The sequence below is a fragment of the Corapipo altera genome, unplaced genomic scaffold (genome assembly GCF_003945725.1).
Source record: "Corapipo altera isolate COAL_440 unplaced genomic scaffold, ASM394572v1 275, whole genome shotgun sequence".
Lineage (NCBI taxonomy): Eukaryota > Metazoa > Chordata > Aves > Passeriformes > Pipridae > Corapipo > Corapipo altera.
The window spans coordinates 739,806-759,490 of record NW_020885001.1 but is presented as its reverse complement, the minus strand read 5'-3'; the positions used below and the strand labels follow the sequence as shown (position 1 = coordinate 759,490).

General features: G+C 58.1%; 1 protein-coding gene across 1 annotated transcript in view; it reads right to left on the bottom strand.

Moving 5' to 3' along the window:
* TACC1 (transforming acidic coiled-coil containing protein 1) overlaps nt 1–7,009 on the bottom strand; it is a 24,072-nt gene extending 17,063 nt beyond the window's left edge. The window contains exon 1 of the mRNA XM_027667061.1: nt 6,924–7,009. Coding sequence (XP_027522862.1) covers nt 6,924–6,988 — 65 coding nt within the window. The 5' untranslated portion in view covers nt 6,989–7,009. The remainder of the gene's footprint in view (nt 1–6,923) is intronic.
* Between the last annotated feature and the right edge of the window lie 12,676 nt (nt 7,010–19,685).

Here is a 19,685-nt window from a genome sequence, read left to right as displayed (position 1 = left end):
TCTCTTCTCCTTTCCCACGCGAACTCACAAATTCACCTATTTCTGCCTAAAGTCGGGGCCGGGGCACATCGCTGTCACACCCCCCCGGGCTGCCCTGCCGCCCCTTTGCCACAGGAACCCCCACGCGAGAGAGCACTGGACTGTGAAACCCGATCCCCCCCAGTTTATCTCACATTTATTGGGCTGCACCTGTGCTGTCACATAGACGGCAGGACGCAGATTCCTTCCACTCTGGACGTGCCAGAGAAGACCCCACGCTGGCTGGGAACTGCCCTGGGGTGCAAGCAGCTCCCAGGAATCCTCACTGCCCCCAGGAAGAGTGGCTTCCACTGGGAAGGCTCACCCGCCTTGGGAAGCCTTGCCTAAGGAAGGGGGCTTCCCAGTGCCAAGGAACCAGACAGAGGGGGATAGGGGCAGAGGGAAGGGACACACCTGACCCTTCCATTTTCCAAGGAAATACCGGCCTCAACAGCCCTGGCTGATGTGATATCCTTCCGTGGCAGCAAGTTTATTTATTTATTAAACTATTGTTGTTTAAAAATAACAGCCGGCAGTTCCCGCAGAAATCAACCATGCTGGCCTCCCTCGGGAACTTTCCCTCAGGAACTTTCCCCCCTAACGAGGGCTCCCACGCCCAAATTCATCAGCTCCCACACACTTGCTAGAGAGAGGAGGATAATGTTTCTGATGCACAGCGAGGAATGTCCGGGGCTCTGGCAGCAGATCTGTCATTGGCAGCAGCATCACTGGCAGCTCCCCAGAACCCCAACTGAATCACCCCACTCCTGGCAGCAGGTCCCAGGGATGACCTGGGAAAGGGCAGACAACTGTCCTGGTGTGAAACCAGCCCAACCCATTGCAGGGAAATGTTGCTGGCCCTTGCTGACCAGACCAAGAGTTCAGAAGGCAGGCTGAGCCCATGAACCGGTGCTTCCCTGTGAATCATCACCCAGCTCTGAGAGCCGGGAATGCCTCTGCATGAGCAGAGAGGCCTCTGGGGCAGAGCAGACCCGTCCATCTGGTCTGGCTGCCTCTGACACCAGCCTCTGTCGGATGCTTCAAAGAGCTCATTCCTCACTGTGGAGCATCTCAAATAACCTCCCTGCAGCGATCCTTTCTCCCAGGCTTCCATCTCTTGGTGTCCTTATTAAATATATGTGTCATTGCTGCATGCCTTTACTGTCCAGCCTCTGTCAAAGAAAATCCCTTACCCCCTGTCATATCACTTCCAAACTTCCCCAAAAGATTTCCCTGGGAGAGCCAAAGCTGAGGTGCTGCTGGTTCCCACCGCAGGTCAGTGGCAGGAACAGTGCACAGGCCCCAGGGAACACCTCGGCCAAGCACCACACTGCCCCCCCAGACCCCCAAGTCCCGGGGACAAGGGGTCCTGCACACCCCCACTGCTGCACAGAGGACACCAAGCAAGAGGGGACCGCTCTATGCATATCAACACTCAGCCAAAAACCACGAGGCTCAAGCAAAAGCAGAACCTCAACATCCTGTTGCCTGCAGCTGCCGTGAGCAGAGCACAGCCCACTTCCCTGCTCCGAAGTGGCACAGCTGATTTCTGCAGATGAATTTTGCATAAGGAGATCTTCAGCGTGAGCCGCGCTGCAGCCTGACCTCCCCCTCCTCCTCCCGCTCCTCCTTCCCACCTCCTGCTGATCCCAAGGACCAGCCTGAGTGACAGCGTGGCCACGTTCTGATGGGTTCTGCCAGGGACCTCACAGGGAGAAGAGCAACACGACTGCAGCAGGAGCAGCAGCAGGGCTGGCACAGCAGCAGGGCTGGCACAGCAGCAGGGCTGGCACAGCAGCAGGAACGAGCCACCTCCGCTGCAGAGGGGAAGGAGCTGTGGCAGGCGAAGGGCAAAGCACAGGCTGACTCCTGCAGCCCCCCACTTGTTGGAGGAGGGAACTGGGGCACTGGAGCAGAGAAAATCAGCAGGATCTGTCCCTGTGCAGGCTGCACACGTGCGGTGTGCCCAGTGAGGAGCCCCTGCTCCCACCCACCACCCGGGGGAAGGAGCGTGGCTGCAGGAACAGGATCAGCAGGACTGCACTGCACCATGCCAGCTGCAGAGCTCCTGACCTGTGGGGCCCGGGGCAGGAAGATGCCAGAGCAGTGCAGGAGCAAAGCCTGTTTCCACTTGCTGTTCCTGATGAGCAGTTAAGAAAATGCCTCGAGTGGCATTTTCCAGCTTGGCACCTGACCCAGCCTGGCAGCACCGCTGGCTGCAAACCACCGCCAAGGAGATAACCTGACATTGTCAGTCACACTGAGGGTTCTGCCTGCCAAATGCTGCTTGGCACGGTCAGCAAACACATCTCTGCAGAGCAGGGAGGATGCTGACCTGTTCAAAAACACCTGCCAGCAGCTGCCATCCACACAGTGAGGTGCAGCCTGCACAGGCAGCAGCTGGACAGGCTGTCCTTGGCACTGCTGTCACAGGACTTCACTGTGCCAAGCCCTGCACACACACAGTGGCTCAGGGACAGGCAGTGTGCAGCCCGTGGATGTCTCTGGTAGCAGCACTGAATGACCTAGAAACCACCCACAGCTCACACAGTGCCTGGGCTTTCTGGAAGGGGGAGAGCATCAATGCCCACCACACAGAGGACAGGTGAAGCCCCAAGATTTTGGAGCTGGAAGAGCTCTGGCATCGCAGAGCCTGCAAAAAGATGCAACACCTTGCTCGGCTGCTCGTGCTGATCCTTGCAAGAAGCCAGCTGCATCCAGGGGTAATAGCTCTGCACCCAGATGGACTTTCCCTGCTTTTATATTGGGGTGAACTTCCTCCTGGCCATCTGGCAGCAGTGCTGCTGCCTGGCCTCACATCCTAGAAACACAGCATGCCCAATTCCTCCCACTGTCACCACACCTTGGTCCCCGGGGAGGGCGTGGGGTGTAAGGCTGTGGAACAGGTATCACACAGCCACACCTGTGGCGTTGGGAGCTGCAGTGCCCCAGGCCAGAGGAAGGCATGCACCTGGAGCTTCCATTCTTGGCCCTTTCATAAGGCAGGAGAAGATCTATTTCTGGCTGTGGAGCTTTTCTAGGCACAGCACAGCAGCCAGTGCTGCCATTTCTAGCTGAGAAACAGATCTTTTGTGGGTTTTCTTTCCTCTCCTCAGGTCCTGCCTCTCTGCTCCTCCACAGCGGGGCCTTTCACTCCCCCATGGGGACCAGGGTCAGGCTCCCTGCAGCCAACCCTGGGACAGAGCACAGGGACAGCAGGGGATGGAAGGGACAGCTCAGAGATCAGCACATGGATAAAACACGAATCCATGTTACACTGTTGTGTAAATCACCCTCACAGCTTGTAATCAGCACTTCATCCACACAGCATTTGTCTCCTCCAGGCAAGAAGGTCCCAGGTGTTCCAGGAGCATTTTTCTGTTGCTGTGTTTTATCCCACCCTACTCTATTGATCAGGGATCAGCATCCCCGGGACGCGTCAGCATCTAGAGCATCCCGGAGCATCCCGGCGCATCCCTTGGGTTTGACAGCCCCCCGGAGCATCCCTCGGGTGCAGCAGCATCCCGGCGCATTCCCGGGAGCCCGGCGGGCTCGGGCGGGCGCTGCTCTCGCTAGAGGGCTCTCCAGGATGAGTTTCCAAAGGCTGCCGAGCTCTCCGGCCTCGGGAACGGAGGGCTGGGGCTTCGCGGCTGCCCGCGGGCTGGCAGCGCCCCGCAGCCCAGGAGAGGAGGGGTCTCCGCAGCCCGACCCCTCGCCCCGTCCCCGGGAGAACACGGGAGATGGGTGGGCACCCTCCGGGGGGATCACAGGAGGCAGCTGAGCAGAGCCCCGGGGCTGAGCCAATGCCCACGGAGCAGCCTGGAGAATCAAGGAATCCCAGAATGGTTTGGGCAGGAAGGGACTGTAAAGACCGTCTGGTCCAACCCCCTGCCACGGGCAGGGACCTTTACACTAGAGCAGGTTGCTCAGAGGCACGTTCCCACCAGGTGAGGAAGCCACTGCTGAGGGACGAGTCAGGACCGTGGGAGGACAAATCCACGACAGAAAAGTTCCCACGTTCCTTTTGCTTCTCCTGACCTTGACAGAGCAGCAGCTTGGACACTCCTGGACACGGCCTGGGCTGAGCAGCACAACACCAAATGCCCTGGAGGTCAAGGCAGACAAACCCAACCTCCTCCCTCCTCTGGCTCTGCCACCTGCTCGCCAGGGCACAGCAGGAACCGGGGTGTCACCCGCTGCGGCAGCGCCCTGCCCTGGAGCTCCAGAGCAATGCCCAGAGTGGGACAGCGCTGCCGAGCTCCCCCGGGACCCTTCACAGCCCGGGATGCGACAGTTCCATCGCCGCACATTCCATCAAAATAGCTCTACAGAAATAGAAGCAAAGGACACAACTGTCACACACGAGCCCGGGCACCAGCAGCCAGCCGTGGGCTCCAGCTGCCTTTCCCCACCAAACTGCCAGCAAATGGATAAATACAGACATTTGTGGCTGCACTGGAAAGGGGTGATGGGATAATGAATGCTCTGCTATTCCAGCATTTTAAAAATGCCAACCACAGCTTAATCTGGCTGATGCTCTCGTGTGGGTGCGATCTCGTTTCAATAGGAACAGGCTCCAGCTACGTGATTTCCAGCCCCATTTCCACACTGATGCCGGATGAACACAAGCATCTGCCTTCATTGTGAGGCTTATTGACTCCCCCTTCAATTCCTTTGCTCTCTTTGCTAAAAACATCCATGTCATGCAGCAGGAATGCTCTTATCAGGTGTTTGTCAGGCCTTAGATCCCTGATTTTACCCTGGACTCAGTGATTTTGAGAAATGCAGGCAGCACCTCAGCCCATAACATGGGGTGCCAGCAGGGATGGGAGCAGCTGAGGAGCGAGGACAGCAGCCAGCACAGGAAGAAGGGCCAGGGAGATGATAAAGGGTGGGAGAAACAAAACAAAGTTTGCTCAAGGTGGAGCAAACAGGTGGGAAGGAGAAGCAGCTGAGTCCGATGGGGCAGAAAGGAGCAGCTCCAGCACACACAGGGAACACTGGGATGGTTTTTCCACTGGGAAACACCTCTAAAGTCTATATAAGAGACAAGTGCAGGGAAATAAAGGCAGAACCAAGCAGGTACAAGGGCAGAACACACTTGTTTTCCTTGTCTGAGCCCGGTGTTTGCAAACAGCCTCACAGGGTACACCCCTTAAAGAAAATATTTCTGTTCCCAGAAGTGTTTTCGTTGATTTCCAGATAAGATGTTTACGCTTTTCCTTTTGATCCCAGCTAGTGCCTCCCCTTCAGTTCCCAGTGCTGGAGCAGCTGGTGGGGAGCAGTTCACCCAGCCCAGCCCTGGTTCTCCCCGGCCTCTGGACCCCAAACCAGCTCCCACCTCACCCTGGCCCCCACCCCACAACCCGAGACCTTGGGGACAGAGGGACCCCAACTTCCCTCCTGAGCTGAGCTGCAGCTGGGAGCTCTGGTCTGCTGGGACCAGGGATGGGGGGTTTGGGCCCCCTTGGGTGGGGAGCTGAGTGTGGCTGGAGGACGAGAGGGAAGGGGAAAGGGGAAAGTTAAGGCGCAAATTGAGGACTTCACGCTCTGGTTTCCCACCTCCACCGCAGCGAGCCCGGAGCAGCTCCACTCGTGGGGGGGACCCAGACCCGGCCCGGACCGCGGCCCCCACCCTCGCCCGCACTCACCGGCGCGGCGGGGCCCGGGGGTCCCGGGGGTCCCGCGGCTCCCGGGGGTCCCGGCTCTGGGCCGCCCCCATGGCCGGGCTCGCTGCCGCCGCTCCGCCGGTCCCGGCGCGTCCCGCCTCCGCGGCAGGGAGGGAGGGAGGGAGGGAGGGGGGAGGGATGGAGGAAGGGCGGGGGCTCGGCCCGAGCTGGGCAGGGGCGGCCCGGGGGGGCTCTGGGTGACCGGTGGCCCCGCTCCCACCCTCTCCCGCACCCCTCTCCCGGGGGCAGGACCCGCAGCCCCGCGCAGATGCGGGGCCCGGGAGGGGGCTGGCACGGGCAGGCGGCTGGTCTTGTGACATTGGGAATCAGAAATCCACGGAATCGCTTAGCTTGGAAAAGCCCTCTGAGTGCGACCTCAAGGCAGCACAGCCAAGGCCACCCCGACCGATGTCCCCAGGTGCCACATCTACACGTCTGTAAAATCCCTCCAAGGATGGTGAATTCACCACTGCCCTGGGCAGTCTGTGCCAGGGCTGGACAACCCTTCCCACGAAGAAATTTTCTCTAATATCCAGTCTAAACCTCCTCACCCATTATCAGCCACCGGCCCAGCCTCTCCTGCTGGATGTTCAATGACAAACTGGGGTCTGAGCCCCTTATCAGGGCACCTGATCTCAGTCGAGAAGCCCTGATAAAGCACCGGTGTAATTTCTCCCCTGAAAACAGCCTCTTCCCAAATCGTGCCTTGCAGGGGCAGCCAAACAGCCAAAGTCAGGCAGCAGCCAGACCCCTTCATGGAGGGAAGATTTAACGCAGCACTTTAAAAGCTCAGAGGTGACCCCGCTCAGGAAACGTCCTGGTTGGAATTACTTTAATTAAAGTGCCTCAGAACGTATCCATTTCTGACACCATTTGGGGCTTTTTACTTCTGAGAAACTGAAAACCGGAATATTAATATCTTTTTTTTTTTTTTTCTGTCAGTCAGGGTGTTCTGGCTGGGGTTGCGGTATTTTTTGGCAAGAAAAGTGTTGGTGTCCTTGAAAGCTTTCACCTTCCTAAAAAAAATAAAAATAAACACACAAAAAAACAACCGAACTTTCCTTGGATGAAAAAATGTCCTGGCAGGTTCACCTGCCCTTCCGCCTGTGACCGTGCCCAGCGTGCCCACAGCCACAAACACCCCTGGGGACCTCCCCCCTGTGTGCACGGGGGCTTCCACAACAGCCCTGACCACCACAGAGCCCCTGGAATGCCCCTGGGAGCAGGGAGCGTTACCTTTGCTGCCGGAGTGCCAGGAGAGAACTCGGAGGCTGTGGTCGGTCACCGCGGTCGGACACCATGGCAGAGTCAGGTGACAGCCCTGTGGGACACGGCCTGGGGCCCTGCCTGCTGCATGTGGCTGGATAATCCCTGGCAGGCATGCAGGCAGGAGCTGGGCAGCACCTTGCACCCACCACACAGCTCGGGCACTGCCAGCCCTGCAGGAGCTGCTGGCACCTGCCTGCACCTCTGGAAACACCCTGGGATGCTGCAGCCTCCTGGCACTGCACCATGGCCACAGGGGTGAAGCAAAACTTGGCTGAAAATGGCTCCGAGCGTAGCACAGGGAGAGGTCTGCCCCAAATCCTCCCCACAGCCTGGCAGCTCCCACTGGGTCCTGCTCCTGCCCCTCCTCTTTCCCTGCCAAGCGCTGCTGGGGGAACGGGCCATGCTGGAGAGGAGTGCTGGAGCCACGAGCCCCGAGCACTGACGGATTGTGGCAGCAGGTGAAAGAGGTGAGGAGATGATTTTTGGATTCCCAGGCCCAAGATGCAGAGCTCGGAGTGGGCTTTGGACTGCTCTGACTTCCAGAATGTGTTATAAAGGCCAAACACCACACACATGATGTGCTGTGTCTTGTGTTGCTGCCCATCTCCTCCACCTTGCAGCCACGGACAAGCCCTGCCTCTGCACATCCCTGCCTGTGGAATGGGACAGGAGTGAGCTCTGGGCATGACTGTGTGGTCCCTGTGCAGTGCCTCTCTCTGGACAGAGTGTGCCCAGGGCCAGGCTCTGGCACAGGCAGCCTTCCCAGGGCTCGGCCCTTTCGTTCCTGTGCCTTTGGTTTCAAAGGAATTTCCTGCAGCCATTTCCCAGGGGTGCATTTTGAAACACTGCCCTTCCCTGCCGGGCAAAGCTGGGAGACACACAGCACAGCTCCATGTGCTGGATGGGATCTGCCAGGCACCTGCCCGTGCTCAAGGCTTGGATGCTGCATCCAGGCTTCAGCCACTTATCCCAGAAATCGGCTTCCACGAGCTGAGGATCGCTACCAAGCGGCAGGAATTCAGCATTTCCTAAGAAGTCCATCCTGTCAGAGCAGGGATCTGAACTGAAGGGGTGAACCTGACCAGGAGCCAAGGCTCCAGGACATGCACACGCTGGAAAGCAGCACTGAAAACTCTGGGCAGGGCCCACGGACGCAGTGGTCACAGCCCCCCCCACTCGTGTGCAGGGCCCCCGCCCTGTGAGCAGTAAACACACACAGACCACTGGCAAACTGCTGGCTTTCCCAGCAGACGCTGGAGGGAAAGCCAGGAGGGGGAAGGTACCGAAATTAAATGATGATTATGTAGCACCCCAGTAGAGAAAAGCAGTTCCCAAACCCAAGAACCCTGAGGGCACGTGGTGACGTCCCTCACCACACTCCCCAGAGTTCCCTCAGCCTGACAAACTGGCAAAAACCCAATGAAACTTTCCCCAGCCCCTCGGGACAAGGGGGAAGGTCAATGTCACTGTCTGGGAGCCACAACCTCAGCCCCAGAGCAGTGACAGGTCCTGTCCAGACCCCCGCCAGCCCCAGTGCAGCCCCCAGTCCCACTCTGGGGTCTGGAGGTGAGCACGGTTTCACTTCCCAGCTGTGCCAAGTGCCACAAGACCGAGAATAGCCACACACAGCCAGTGCCCCAAGGAACACCAGAGCCAGCCGGTGGGGTGACCACAGCCTGCAAGGGGGCAGATGGTAATAATTACCCTTATGCTAATTCCATGGAAATTTCCATGTGCTTGGAAAAGAGGCAGCCAAGCCCTTCCGCTGCTCGGGGCAGAGGTTCACTCTTGTTTCCGGGGACTGTGACTAAGAGCCGGGTCTGTCAAATGGATGGTGTTTAAATGCCTCCTTGGAGCCTCCCATCTAAACACCACCAGCTCCAAATCTACCTGGAACACCTCCCCTCTGCCCACCTGTGCTGGCAGAGCAGCAGCACAGCGCCTCGGAGGGAGGACACTGTGCCCAGACCCTTCTCTTGCTCAGAGCTCTGATGGCATCTCCCGTTCCCGGGGGTCCCGAGGGAGGGCAGGCGGTGTGGAGCTGTGTGCCAGCACACATCATCGTGCCTGGCTCCAGCAGCTCCTCCTTAGCAACCCAAACAGAGCCACACCAGGGGCCTGGCAGAGGATCTCATCCCGCCGGCGCGAGGGGCCTGGCGGAGAGCCCGGTGTGCCCACGCGGCCCAGCCGCCCGCCTGGCAGGTGCCAGTGCCCTGCTCTGCCTGGGAAAGCACCATGACATCGAGCTCTCTGGCAGGGCAAAGAGGTTGTGCTATTCAAAGGTGTCTTCCGAGGTCTGCCATCGCTGGAGGAGCTGGGGACCAGCTCTGTGCCCTGGGCAGCCGAGGAGCCCTCGGTCCCTGCTCTCCTCCTCCCTCCAGCCTGGTGCAGGCAAGCGCTGGGTGAGCTCCAGCCCTCAGCTCCCTTCTCCTTCCTACCTTTGCAGCCGCAGACTTCTACCGGGCTCTGTCACTCTCTGCTACCTGTCCCGGGGCTCCTTCGAAAGCCGCCTGCGTGAGCAGCCGCCTGGAAAGGAGCAGGGAGGAAGGAAGGGGATGGACGGGGTGGGGAGGGCCAGGAGGCGGCGGGTGTCTCTGCACCCTGCAGCCCGGGGGGAAGGAAGGAGGATGTTTTGTAATATTTGGCGAGCGCTTCCACGGGCAGAGGGAGGAAGGCGGCGGGGACGCGGCACTGCGGGAACCGTCCCGGGACCGGCACCTCCAGGGTGAAGGGCTGGATCTCACGCCGTCTCCTGCAGGGGCCCCACTGGTGTCATGCCGTAAAAATGTGCTCTTGACTGGAATTTGGCAGCCGGGCCCCTGATGGGGAGGGAATCTCTCCGCTTACAGAGGGAGCGGGAGCTGCGGCCCCGGGGCTGCGGGGAGAGGTGGTGGAGAGCTGTTCCTGAGCTCTGCAAGGCCGCCGAAGGAGGGCTGGGAGCTCGGAGGTGCCCAGGGATGCCCCTTTCCCCCGGCTGCCTCGTGCGAGACAGCTCCCGAGAGCGGCTGGGCAGGGGGTGGCAGTGCCCAGAGTGAAGGGTACCAGCCCTGGGGCAGCGGTGGGAGAGCAGGAGGTTCAGCTGGGGTCACATTTTGGAGCAGAGGAGCCGTTTCGCTCTGGAGGTGCGAAGGTTTTGCTCTGGCTCCACCCCAGCGGGATGTTCTCGCAGCCGGGGCGCTGGGGCGTTGCTCTGCTGAGCATCTCCGCACCCCGCAGCTTCTCCTCCCCATCAGCTCCCGCTCCCCCTCTGGGGAGGCCCCCCCGCTCCTCCCCCTTTCCCCGGAGCCCCGCGGCCACCACCCCTCCCCTCCAGTTTGCCCCAAGCCCAAAGTGCAGCGCGGTCCTGCGGGCAGGACTCAGCCCACCCCGCCCGCCGAAATCGGCTCCAGCCGTTCGGTTCAACCCCTCCGGCCTCACCCCAAAGGGTTTGTGCCAGAAGTGCCATCCTGGCGCGGGCTGTGAGCGTGGGCTGGCAGCGACCCCGGCCCCCCCCGGCCCCCCCAGCCCGCGGCCGCTCCTGCAGAGGGAGCGCCAGGAGCGGGAATGAGCGGCGGGCTCCGCGCAGCCATTTCGTCCTCGGGAAGCGTCAGGCGGGGGTGTTGCTTTCCAAAGGGAAGAGAAAACTCTGCCCAGACGGGGAGCTTCCCCTCGCAAACAAATTGTGCCATCCGTTCCCGCAGCCCCGGGCCGGACCCTGGTCCCTGCCCCGTGCCCGGCGCGGAATTACCTTCCCAGACACCCGGGACCCACGGCGGCTGTGCACGGGGAATAAACCAGCTCTCTGCATTCCCACCTCCTGCAAAAAGCAAGAGGAGGACGGTGATTGGGAAGGACACTGCTGCACCTTCCATGGGCAGGCAGGGTGGAAGGGGATAGCCCAGGAGCCCCCATCACTTCTGCCTTCTGTGGGGGGCTCCCTGTCTGCGCCCCCTTCCCAGTTACTTCCTCTGTCCAGAAGGGCAGAGTGAGGACGCCTCGGCAAAGGAGCAGAGGTTCCACTCCTTCATCTTGCTGGGGTGGCTGTCATGTCCCACCTGTACCAGCACCCACACTCAGCCAGGCTTGGCTCTGTGTGCTGCCAGCCCTGCACGCAGCCCGTGCCAGTCCCCTGGCTCTCGTGTTCTCCCCAGGGTTTGGGGCAGGGGAGTGTTCCCGGCCGCTGGAGCCCCGGAGGTCGCTGCAGCAGTGGGCAGCAGTGCTCGCCTGCTCATCTCATTGCTGGCCCGGGTCCAGCCTCCAACTCCCAGCTCCCAACTGGCTCTTTCTTTTCAGCTGAAACTTCCTGTTGGTTCTCATTTTCATTCTTTACCTCTTCAGCAGTGCAGAAAATTGGCACTTAATGTGCCCTGCGAGGCTGCGTGGTGGCAGCTTAATTGACCCTGGTTGCATCACCCTGCCCACAGCTCGGTCAGCGAGCTCAGCCTTGAGCCACGTTCGTTTCCTGTCCCCTCTTTGTTTTCCTGCCCTTTTCAGGGGTGCTGCTGGTGCTCAGCTCCAGGTGAGGGTCCTGGAGGAGCAGGGGATGTCCAGGCTGCCCAGTGAGCTGCAAGTGTCCCTCCTGGATACGCATCCAAGGAAATCTGGCTTCCTGCAGCTCTCCGTCCTCCTTTCCACTCCCATCCTGTGCCTTCCCCAGCTGCTCAGCACGTTGCTCCAAACCCTGCACATCCCAGCATCCCACCTTTGACACGGTGTGTGGCAGGACTATGCTGCAGCTCTGGGAGCTTCCCCAAGCACTGCAGTCAGAAACCTGAGCCACCAGTTGCAGCCCTGACCTCGCCAGTTGTTTTCCAAGAGCTGGTTCCGAGCATCTGGCCTTGAATGGAGGGATCACAGGGTGCATCAGTCCAAACCACAGCAGCGAGGACCAAGTGGTACACTGGTAAAAAAAAGCTTATAATAAAACCAGACTCATAGCAGTCACCCAAACATAGTCTCAGCTTAGCTTCAATTCCCTTATTGCATCATTTGGGGCAGAGATTGCTGCAGGAGTACCTGAAATAATTGATATTCAGTGCATCATAAAACTCCACGTGTGGTTGACGATCCAGGCAGGACTGCATTATGGCAGATGTCTAGCAGGGGAATAAGATTTTCCAGGTGAATGAAGGAAATGCATATAACTCTTGTTTTGGGATATTCCTGAGCGCTGCTGAGGAGAAGTGGCTGCTCGTTGCTCCTCTGCTGTGCCAGAGCAGGAGAGTGTTGCCACCCTGGCTGTGCCCAGCTGCTGCTCCTGCACGGAGCTGGCAGAACCCTCCTCACCCCGCCAGGCTCTGGGGGACATCAGGGTCACACCAGCAGGAGCAGGTCCCAGCAGATGTCCCTGCAGGTCCCAGTGGAATTCCCTGGGCTTGGGTGCAGGTTCCCAGGGCAGGGCTAGGGCGGCACCTCTGACGCTGTGCACCCGGGATGCTCTGTTAAGGAGGAGGGTTTCCTCCTGTTGAATATCTCACCACTCAATTTGCGTTGGACCATGGAGTCCTTCCAACACTCGGGACACAATGAGTTAGTATCTGCTGCTCTGCAGTTTGTATCCCGGCGGAGAGCCCGGCCAGCTGGGAGCACGCTGGGACCAGGCTCCAGGACAAAGAACAATGGGAAGGCACGGGCGAGGGGCGGCGGGGGCAGGATCCAGCCTTGGTGACAGCGCTGCATCTGGGGCTGCTCCCAGCTCTCTGATTCTCCACCGAGAGAGGATCACAGCTTCCAGACCCTCCTTTTAACTCTGCAGCTTGTCCCCTCGCTCCCCTTGGCCGCGCTTTCAGGCGGTGGGCTCTGCGTGCCAGATGGGATGCTGGGGAAGGCGCTGCTGCCTGGATGGGCTCCAGATGCAACGCAGCTAATCCATTTTTATAGCCGGGAGCAGGTGTCTCCTGCATCACAAGCAGCTCGTTTAAAGACCACTCTGTTCATTTGGCTGCAAGCACTGGTGGGATCCAAAGGCATGAGCCACCACTCGGTGCCCTCCAGCTCCAGAAACACACTCAGGGTGCCCTGTGGGGCCATGGTCCTGCTGCATCACCCCAGTGTCACCCATGGGAGCAGGGAGGGCTCCAGGTGCCTGTTGGCACCTCCAGCCAGGGACACAGGACCAGAGCCATGCCTGCACCTCACTCCTGGGCTTCTGAGATGCAGCAACCAGTCCTGGGGGTGTGCAGCCCCCCTGGAGCTTTATGGCCTCACCTGCATGTTCATAAAATGTACTTTCCCCCAGTTCCTGTGCCTGTGCTCACCTTCACTGCTCAAACAAGGATATGCCCACAAATCCGGAGGCTGTGAGCTCTGGGAAGAGCCAGTACCTGTGGGGAGGAAAAGACAAATATCTGCTGTTGGAGCCGGAGATAGGAAAGGCCAAAGGGTTTGTTTTCCACCCCCAGACCACAGCAATGCAGCGAGTGGAGCCCGGTCAAGAAACCCCATCCAAACCCACAGCTCCTGAGGCTGCTCTGGGCAAACAACGCCTCAAAGGGGCCCTCTGTCCCTGCCCATCCCATTCCCGCTCCGGAAGGGAGAAGGGACTGACCTGCTGCTGCTCCGGGGAGCCTCGGCCGTGCCGTGCAGCCCCAGTGCTCACTGAGGTGACAACCCCGTCTCCAAAAGGAGGGGCTGCAGCTTTGCTGAGGGCAGCAGGTCCTGGGGAGCTTGAGGAGACCCCAGGAATGGTCCATGGCCGTGCAGGGCCCCGGCCAAGGAGCTTCATTGCAGCAGCTCCTGACGCGCCTGGATGTGCTGGCCCTGCTGAGACAAAGAGCCATTGCTGGATTCAGCTGCCCTGGGTATTTTTTTCCCTCTTCGATGAATCACCTGCTAAAAATATTATAAATTGAGTCGCTGGCCAGACCTTTCACTTCTCTGGAAGCAAAAATATTTATTTTACTCAGGCCGTGCCTGTGTTTTAGCAGAACTTTATGATCAATTTTGGAGGAATGTGCCATGCTGTATATTCAAATTACAACTTTTTTTGGCTCACAGTGTAAATTTAAAATGTCTTGTTTGAGACACAGCTGTCAAGCTGCCAGAAAAATGCGGTTTCAGCTGTTTTTCTTCCCCAAAGCACCAGTTTTGCCCAGTTGATGGTTATTGTCAACCCAGGTGTGTACCTGTCCCAGGGCCTGGCAAGTGAGGGGTGCAGACTGGGCTGGCTTAGACTGGGAGCTTCCACTTCCATGGGAAAAGCAGCACTTAATTCCCAGCATCACCACAAAATCGGGTCACAGGGAGCTCTGGAGCTGGGACAGCTCTGTCCCCATTGCACAGGGCAGCGGTTTTGGGAACTGGAGCGGGACCTCCCCCTGTGCAGGCTCCAGACTGGTGCAAACCTGATCATCAGACAGGCACCAGCTCGATGAGGTCCTCGAGGAGGGGATCATCACGGAACCCCCTGGAGGCAAAGGAGCTTTGTCCTGGGAGCACCTTCCTCCTCCTCCCAAGGCTTGCAGGCAAGTCTCAGCACCGAGCCGGGGTTGGTGCCACCAGCCACCGAGATCCCCACGGGGATCGTGCACTGCCAGCTCCTGTTGCTCTTGCTCCCGTGCCAGGCACACCTTCCCCATAAACTCTCATTTGAATTTAGGAAGGAAACGAGAGAAATTTCTTTTTCTTGCTCCGGGGCAGAGAGAATAATGGGATCTTTATTCCCCAGTAATTAGGTTGATTTTTGCGTGGGTTTAATTTACACTCCCTTCCAGCCTTCCCTGCAAAGCGGGAATGTGGCTGTGGGTGGTGGGCAGGGAGTGCAGGCACCGCTGGGCACCAGGACCAGGCTCCTCCAGGGCATTGCTGAGGGCCCCAGTGCCAGCAGCTGGGGTCCTCTCATGCCAGCATCCCAAACCCCTGGGTGGGAGCTCTCCCCACCACTTCTCTGAGGTCTGCCAGTCCCCTCTGGTGCTGCCGCTGCAGCCTCAGCCCGGCCAACAAGGATGGGCAAACACATCCACGTCCTTCCCCGCGCCCGGCCGGGTGCTTCCTCTGGCAGAGGCATTCCAAAGCCATGCTGGATCTCATCCCTCCAGCCCCTCACGAGGAGCAGCTCCCCCGGGAGTGGGACAGGGAGATGGAGCAGAGCCCCAGGAGCAGCATCTGGTCCCGCGGCGGTTTCGCCTGTGCCGGATGTCGCGGCCGTGTCGCAGTGTGAGGGCAGCACGTGTGGGAGCTCAGCCCGCCTGGCACGGCCTCACCGAAGCAGCTGGGCTGGGCTGAAGGGGCACTGGTGGCACTGAGGCTCCTGGGATCCATGGATGCAGCACAGCAGCTCCTGCCTCCGAGGCAGGGAAGGAATCAGGGCACAGGAGCATCGGCAGCCCAATGCCGGTAGAACCAGGGCATGGCCCTGCCAGCCTGCAAGGGGAAGCAGCACACGGAGATTTACACACCCACACAAAATTCCCTGCAAGCAGAGAGAGAGGGAAACAGTGTTTTGATCACAGATTTCAAGTGTGCAAACACGCACAGCCAAAAGCTGCTGCTGAGGGGGACAGCCTCGAGCAGGTGCTGGGGGACATGGGGAGTCCCACACAACCTCCTGGCCCTCCCTCCCTGCGGGGCAGATGGTGGAGGGGGAGGAAAGCCAAGCCAAGCCAAACCAAGCCCAAATGAGAACCTGCTGTGTTTGCTCAGCGCTCATGGGCCGCAGAGGGGGAGCAGCACCCGCTGCACCCAAAACCAGCCCCATCACTGAGGATGCAAAACCCACAGCAACAACTGCTGAGCCCTTTCTTTCTCTCATCCTGCCTAAGCGGATGACAAGAATCCAGACACCTTAAAATCCACCATCTTGTTACACAAGTCACAATGTTAAACCTAATTTCAATATTAGGAGTGAGTTTTCCTTGGAAATGGTGAAAAAAAGCAGCAGTATAAATTAAAGTTACAGCCCTTTGTTTTCATTCCCCACTAGCTGTCTTTTTTCCACTCCCCTCCCATATATTTGATCTGTTCTAGGCTGAGGAGATGTTACCCACAGCTTTACAACAACAAATTTACAGTGCTGCTTAGTCACTGGGGGATTTCTTGGATTTTATGTTTTCTGAAAAAACAGAACCACATCGGCTTGGTCAGTGTGTGGCTGACAAATCCAAACTAAGGCTAGCTAATATTTTATATTTGTGGTTGAAGGTGAAATTCCACTCATAACTTTCTGATAGTGCAGTGGCCTTTCGAAAACGCACAGGGCTCTGAGCACCCTGGCAAAGCTGAAGATGTCCCTGCTCATGGCAGGGGGTTGGACTAAGTGACCCTTGAAGGCCCTTTCCAGCCCAAACCACCCTGTGATTCCGTGGATTCTCATTCAGGGCTGCTCCACGTCCTCACACAAGTGTGGGTCAGATGCAGAAGAAGAGCCCGTCCTGCAGAACAGGCTCAGGAAGTTTCTGTCCTCAGCTGAAACCCCTTTGGTGTGGGAGAGCCTGGAACTTATTACAAATCACTTAAGTAACTTTGGCTCGCTCGAGATGATTAAATTGGCTTCCCTGGCTATTCCAGAGGCTTGAAACCACCGGCAGCTCCCAGGCTCGCTGTGCGAAATTAATTAAAGCAGATGATAACTTGGCAAGGACAAAGAAAGAAAGTCTCATAGTAAGGAACAGACCCAGTGCAGGGGCGTTGGCCGGAGCACGTGCCTGGGGGTGCTGGGAGGTGTTTTGGACACACCCTCACACAGGGCTGGACCTCAGATCACACCTAACACCAGTTCGGTGCTTTGCCAAACCTGGGCAGAAAAATGAACGTGGAAGTTCAGTGCAGGATCACAGTGCAAAGGCAGGGACCCCTCGGTTTCCATAGGAAGCAGAATTAATAGCTTGGCAGAAAGGGCGTGTTTCCATTTTTGTACAAGAATTTCTTCCTCCTCCTGCAGAAAAAAAAGGGCTTGTAAGAAGCAGGGGTTCAGACAGTTCTCCAGAACAGAGCAGTGGCTCTGAGGCATCCCACAAGGTGCCTGCAGGACTTCCAGGTTTCCAACACAACCCAAGTGAATCAGCACATCGCTCCCCTGTTCCTTGGAAGCATCAGTGAGGGGACCCAGCTCCAGCAGGGACAGTGAGTGCTGTGGCTGCTCAGGGCCTTGCTGCTCCTCGAGATCCTGGGACGACAGGCTGGCACCGGGCATCTTCCTCCTGTACCATGAGCCACAGAAGGGGAGACAGGCTGTGGGATCTCCTCACATCCTCAGCTCAGCCCGTGGAGGTCCCTTAAGGCCCCCCGTGTGGAGGGGAGGGGGCTCTGTGCTGCATGTGCCGTGCATTAGGCAACAGCCCTGGCAGCAGGACAGGACTGAGCCTGAGCCCGACCTTCTCCCCCCTCCCCTTCCCCAGTGCTATCTGAAACCACAGCCTTGACTGGCTGCAGTTCTCATCCATCTGCAAAAAGCACGTTAAGGAGGGAGAGAAAGGTTGGCAGCTGACCACGAACCAACTCCCCAGAGAGGTCCTTACCTGACTCCAACCAGATGCTGTTTATCAGCCCGAGCATTCACTACATGCCCGATGTGATGGAGACAGAAAAAAATACAAGAAATGCTTGTTATGCTCGGGGCTTCAGGGGGTTTTCATCCTCAGGCCGGATATACAAGTTCCAGGACAGGAATATGCATCCCTGGAGTCCTGGGCTGAATCTGGAATTCATATACTCTGTAAATGTACTTTATTTAATACAGGAATCAAGAAAGGGTTTGGAATTATTGCACTGGAGAGCTTGATTGCGTAGTTACAGCTTGGAATTAAGGAATAGCTGAGGATCTGTGGGACAGCACGTCAGCCCCACAGAAAGGGCAGGACGGTGTGTTCTGGCTGCACAGTTCTGCCCCTGTTCTCCAGCCACTGCCCTGACGTGTGTTGAAGCCTGAGGGAAGGCTCCAGAGGGACCTGTCCGTGTCCCATCACAGATCTCCCTTTGGGTTAAGCCAGCAGAACACCTCGGAGCAGGGAAGAGGCACCGGGATGGCAGAGCAGGGTCCCAGAGCCCAGGGAAGCCTCTCAGGGCAGTGCAAGAGCCAGGGCCGGGCTGGGAGGTGGGAAGGATGTGCTGCCAAAGCCAGGGCAGCAGGAACGTGGAACATGGTAGCGATCCAGCCCAAGTGAAGACAGATGTGTTCGCTGGGAAAACGATGACAGGACTCTGACAGATGCCTGTGTCCACGTGCAGGCACAGATCTGTCTGTTCAGAGAGACGTCCACGTGCCTTTCCTGTATCCCTGCGTGGCTTTAGGGATCGAGCTGACAGGTTTTTGCTGACCAACACGCTTTATCTGACAGCTGCAAGGTCTTGCAGGAGCATCTGTCCCCTGGAAGTGGCCTTGTGTGTCCCACTGGCAGCTCCAGAGGGTGTGGTGCCAGCAGCTGGGGGCTGCCAGTGTCACAGGGCTCCGGGCATGGTCCAGGGCTCTGCCCATGGACATCTCGGTTGCTTTGGAAAACATCCCAGTTCCTCTGGCTGAAGGAATTCAGGCAGAGGCCACTGGAAAAAGTGATATGTTCTCTATGCCTGTGTGCCACTGGCAGCCGAGGGGCAGAGGGTTAATTACTGTTAATCACTGTGTCCTGGTGCCAACAGTCACACAAAACCAAGGGAACGTGTTTCTGTGGGTCCCTGACATGTGAGGGGGGTGCCTGCCCTGCCAGCCCAGCTCCAGGGGGCTTCTGCCACCACCACACCCATTGTTCCTCACCACCTGCTGGGAGATCACCTCAGACAACCTGCAGATCATCCTTTCCTGGTACAAGACCCAGAAAGCCACGTGCTGCTCCTGCCAGCGCCTCAGAAGATGTGTGTGCACACACCCTTGTGTGCACCACAGGGGTGGCCACACCAAACCCTCCTGTGCCATCCACAGGCACACATGCCTCAGTCACAGCCGTGTTCCAGAGCACCAGCAACACCAGTCACAGTCCCCCAGTTCCTCCAGTTCACCACAGTCACACCTCACTGCAGGACACTCAGCCCTTGAGCATCTCCCACGAGTGGCTGAGCTGGCACAGAAAACCTTCCTCCCCAGCTACCAGAGCCATCACAGATTCCTCACCTGGGGTCTCCTCCCAGGGCTGATTCCTTGCAATCTGAAGTGCTGGGAGCTGGTCCTGCTCTTCAGGAAGCAATATTCTGTCTTCCCTGCAGGCAGCATCCCTAAATAACCGTGACAGCATTTCTTTCTTCCACTCACTGGGATCACATCAATACCTTATAGTCCCTCCTCACCTTCCCACATCCCCACCCAGCAGAGAGAAAAACAAAGAGGAGATGAAATAAATGTGCAAAGCCCCCCTCCAGCTCTCAGAGCCTTGAGCTGGGCTGTTACAGTCACTGAGAGCTTTTATAGCCCAGAGGGACCTGATTGCTAATTAACTAGCTAATTAATTAGCATCATTCAAAAGCTAATCTGGTCACTCCCTATATATGCATTCCTAAGTATGAGATGGATTTTGCCCTGTGCCAAGACTAGAGAAGAGCTGCCAACACTGGAGTGCTTGTACTGGTATCTGGAGCAGCCCCAGAGCTGGGGTGTGCCCTGGAGGCTCTTCCCCCCCAGAACCTGGGTGTCAGACTCTCCCTGGGTGCTCATGCAGAGCTGTAGGTACTGAGGGGAGGGAGGGCACCCTGGGTGCCCCTCCTTTGCAGGGAAGGACCGTTTGTCCACTCAGCCCCAGCCCCTGCTCCAGGACCCTTGGGGATTATGAGCAAAAGGCATTTTTTGGAGTGACTGTGCCATGGAATTTGGTACAAGGATAGCATCAC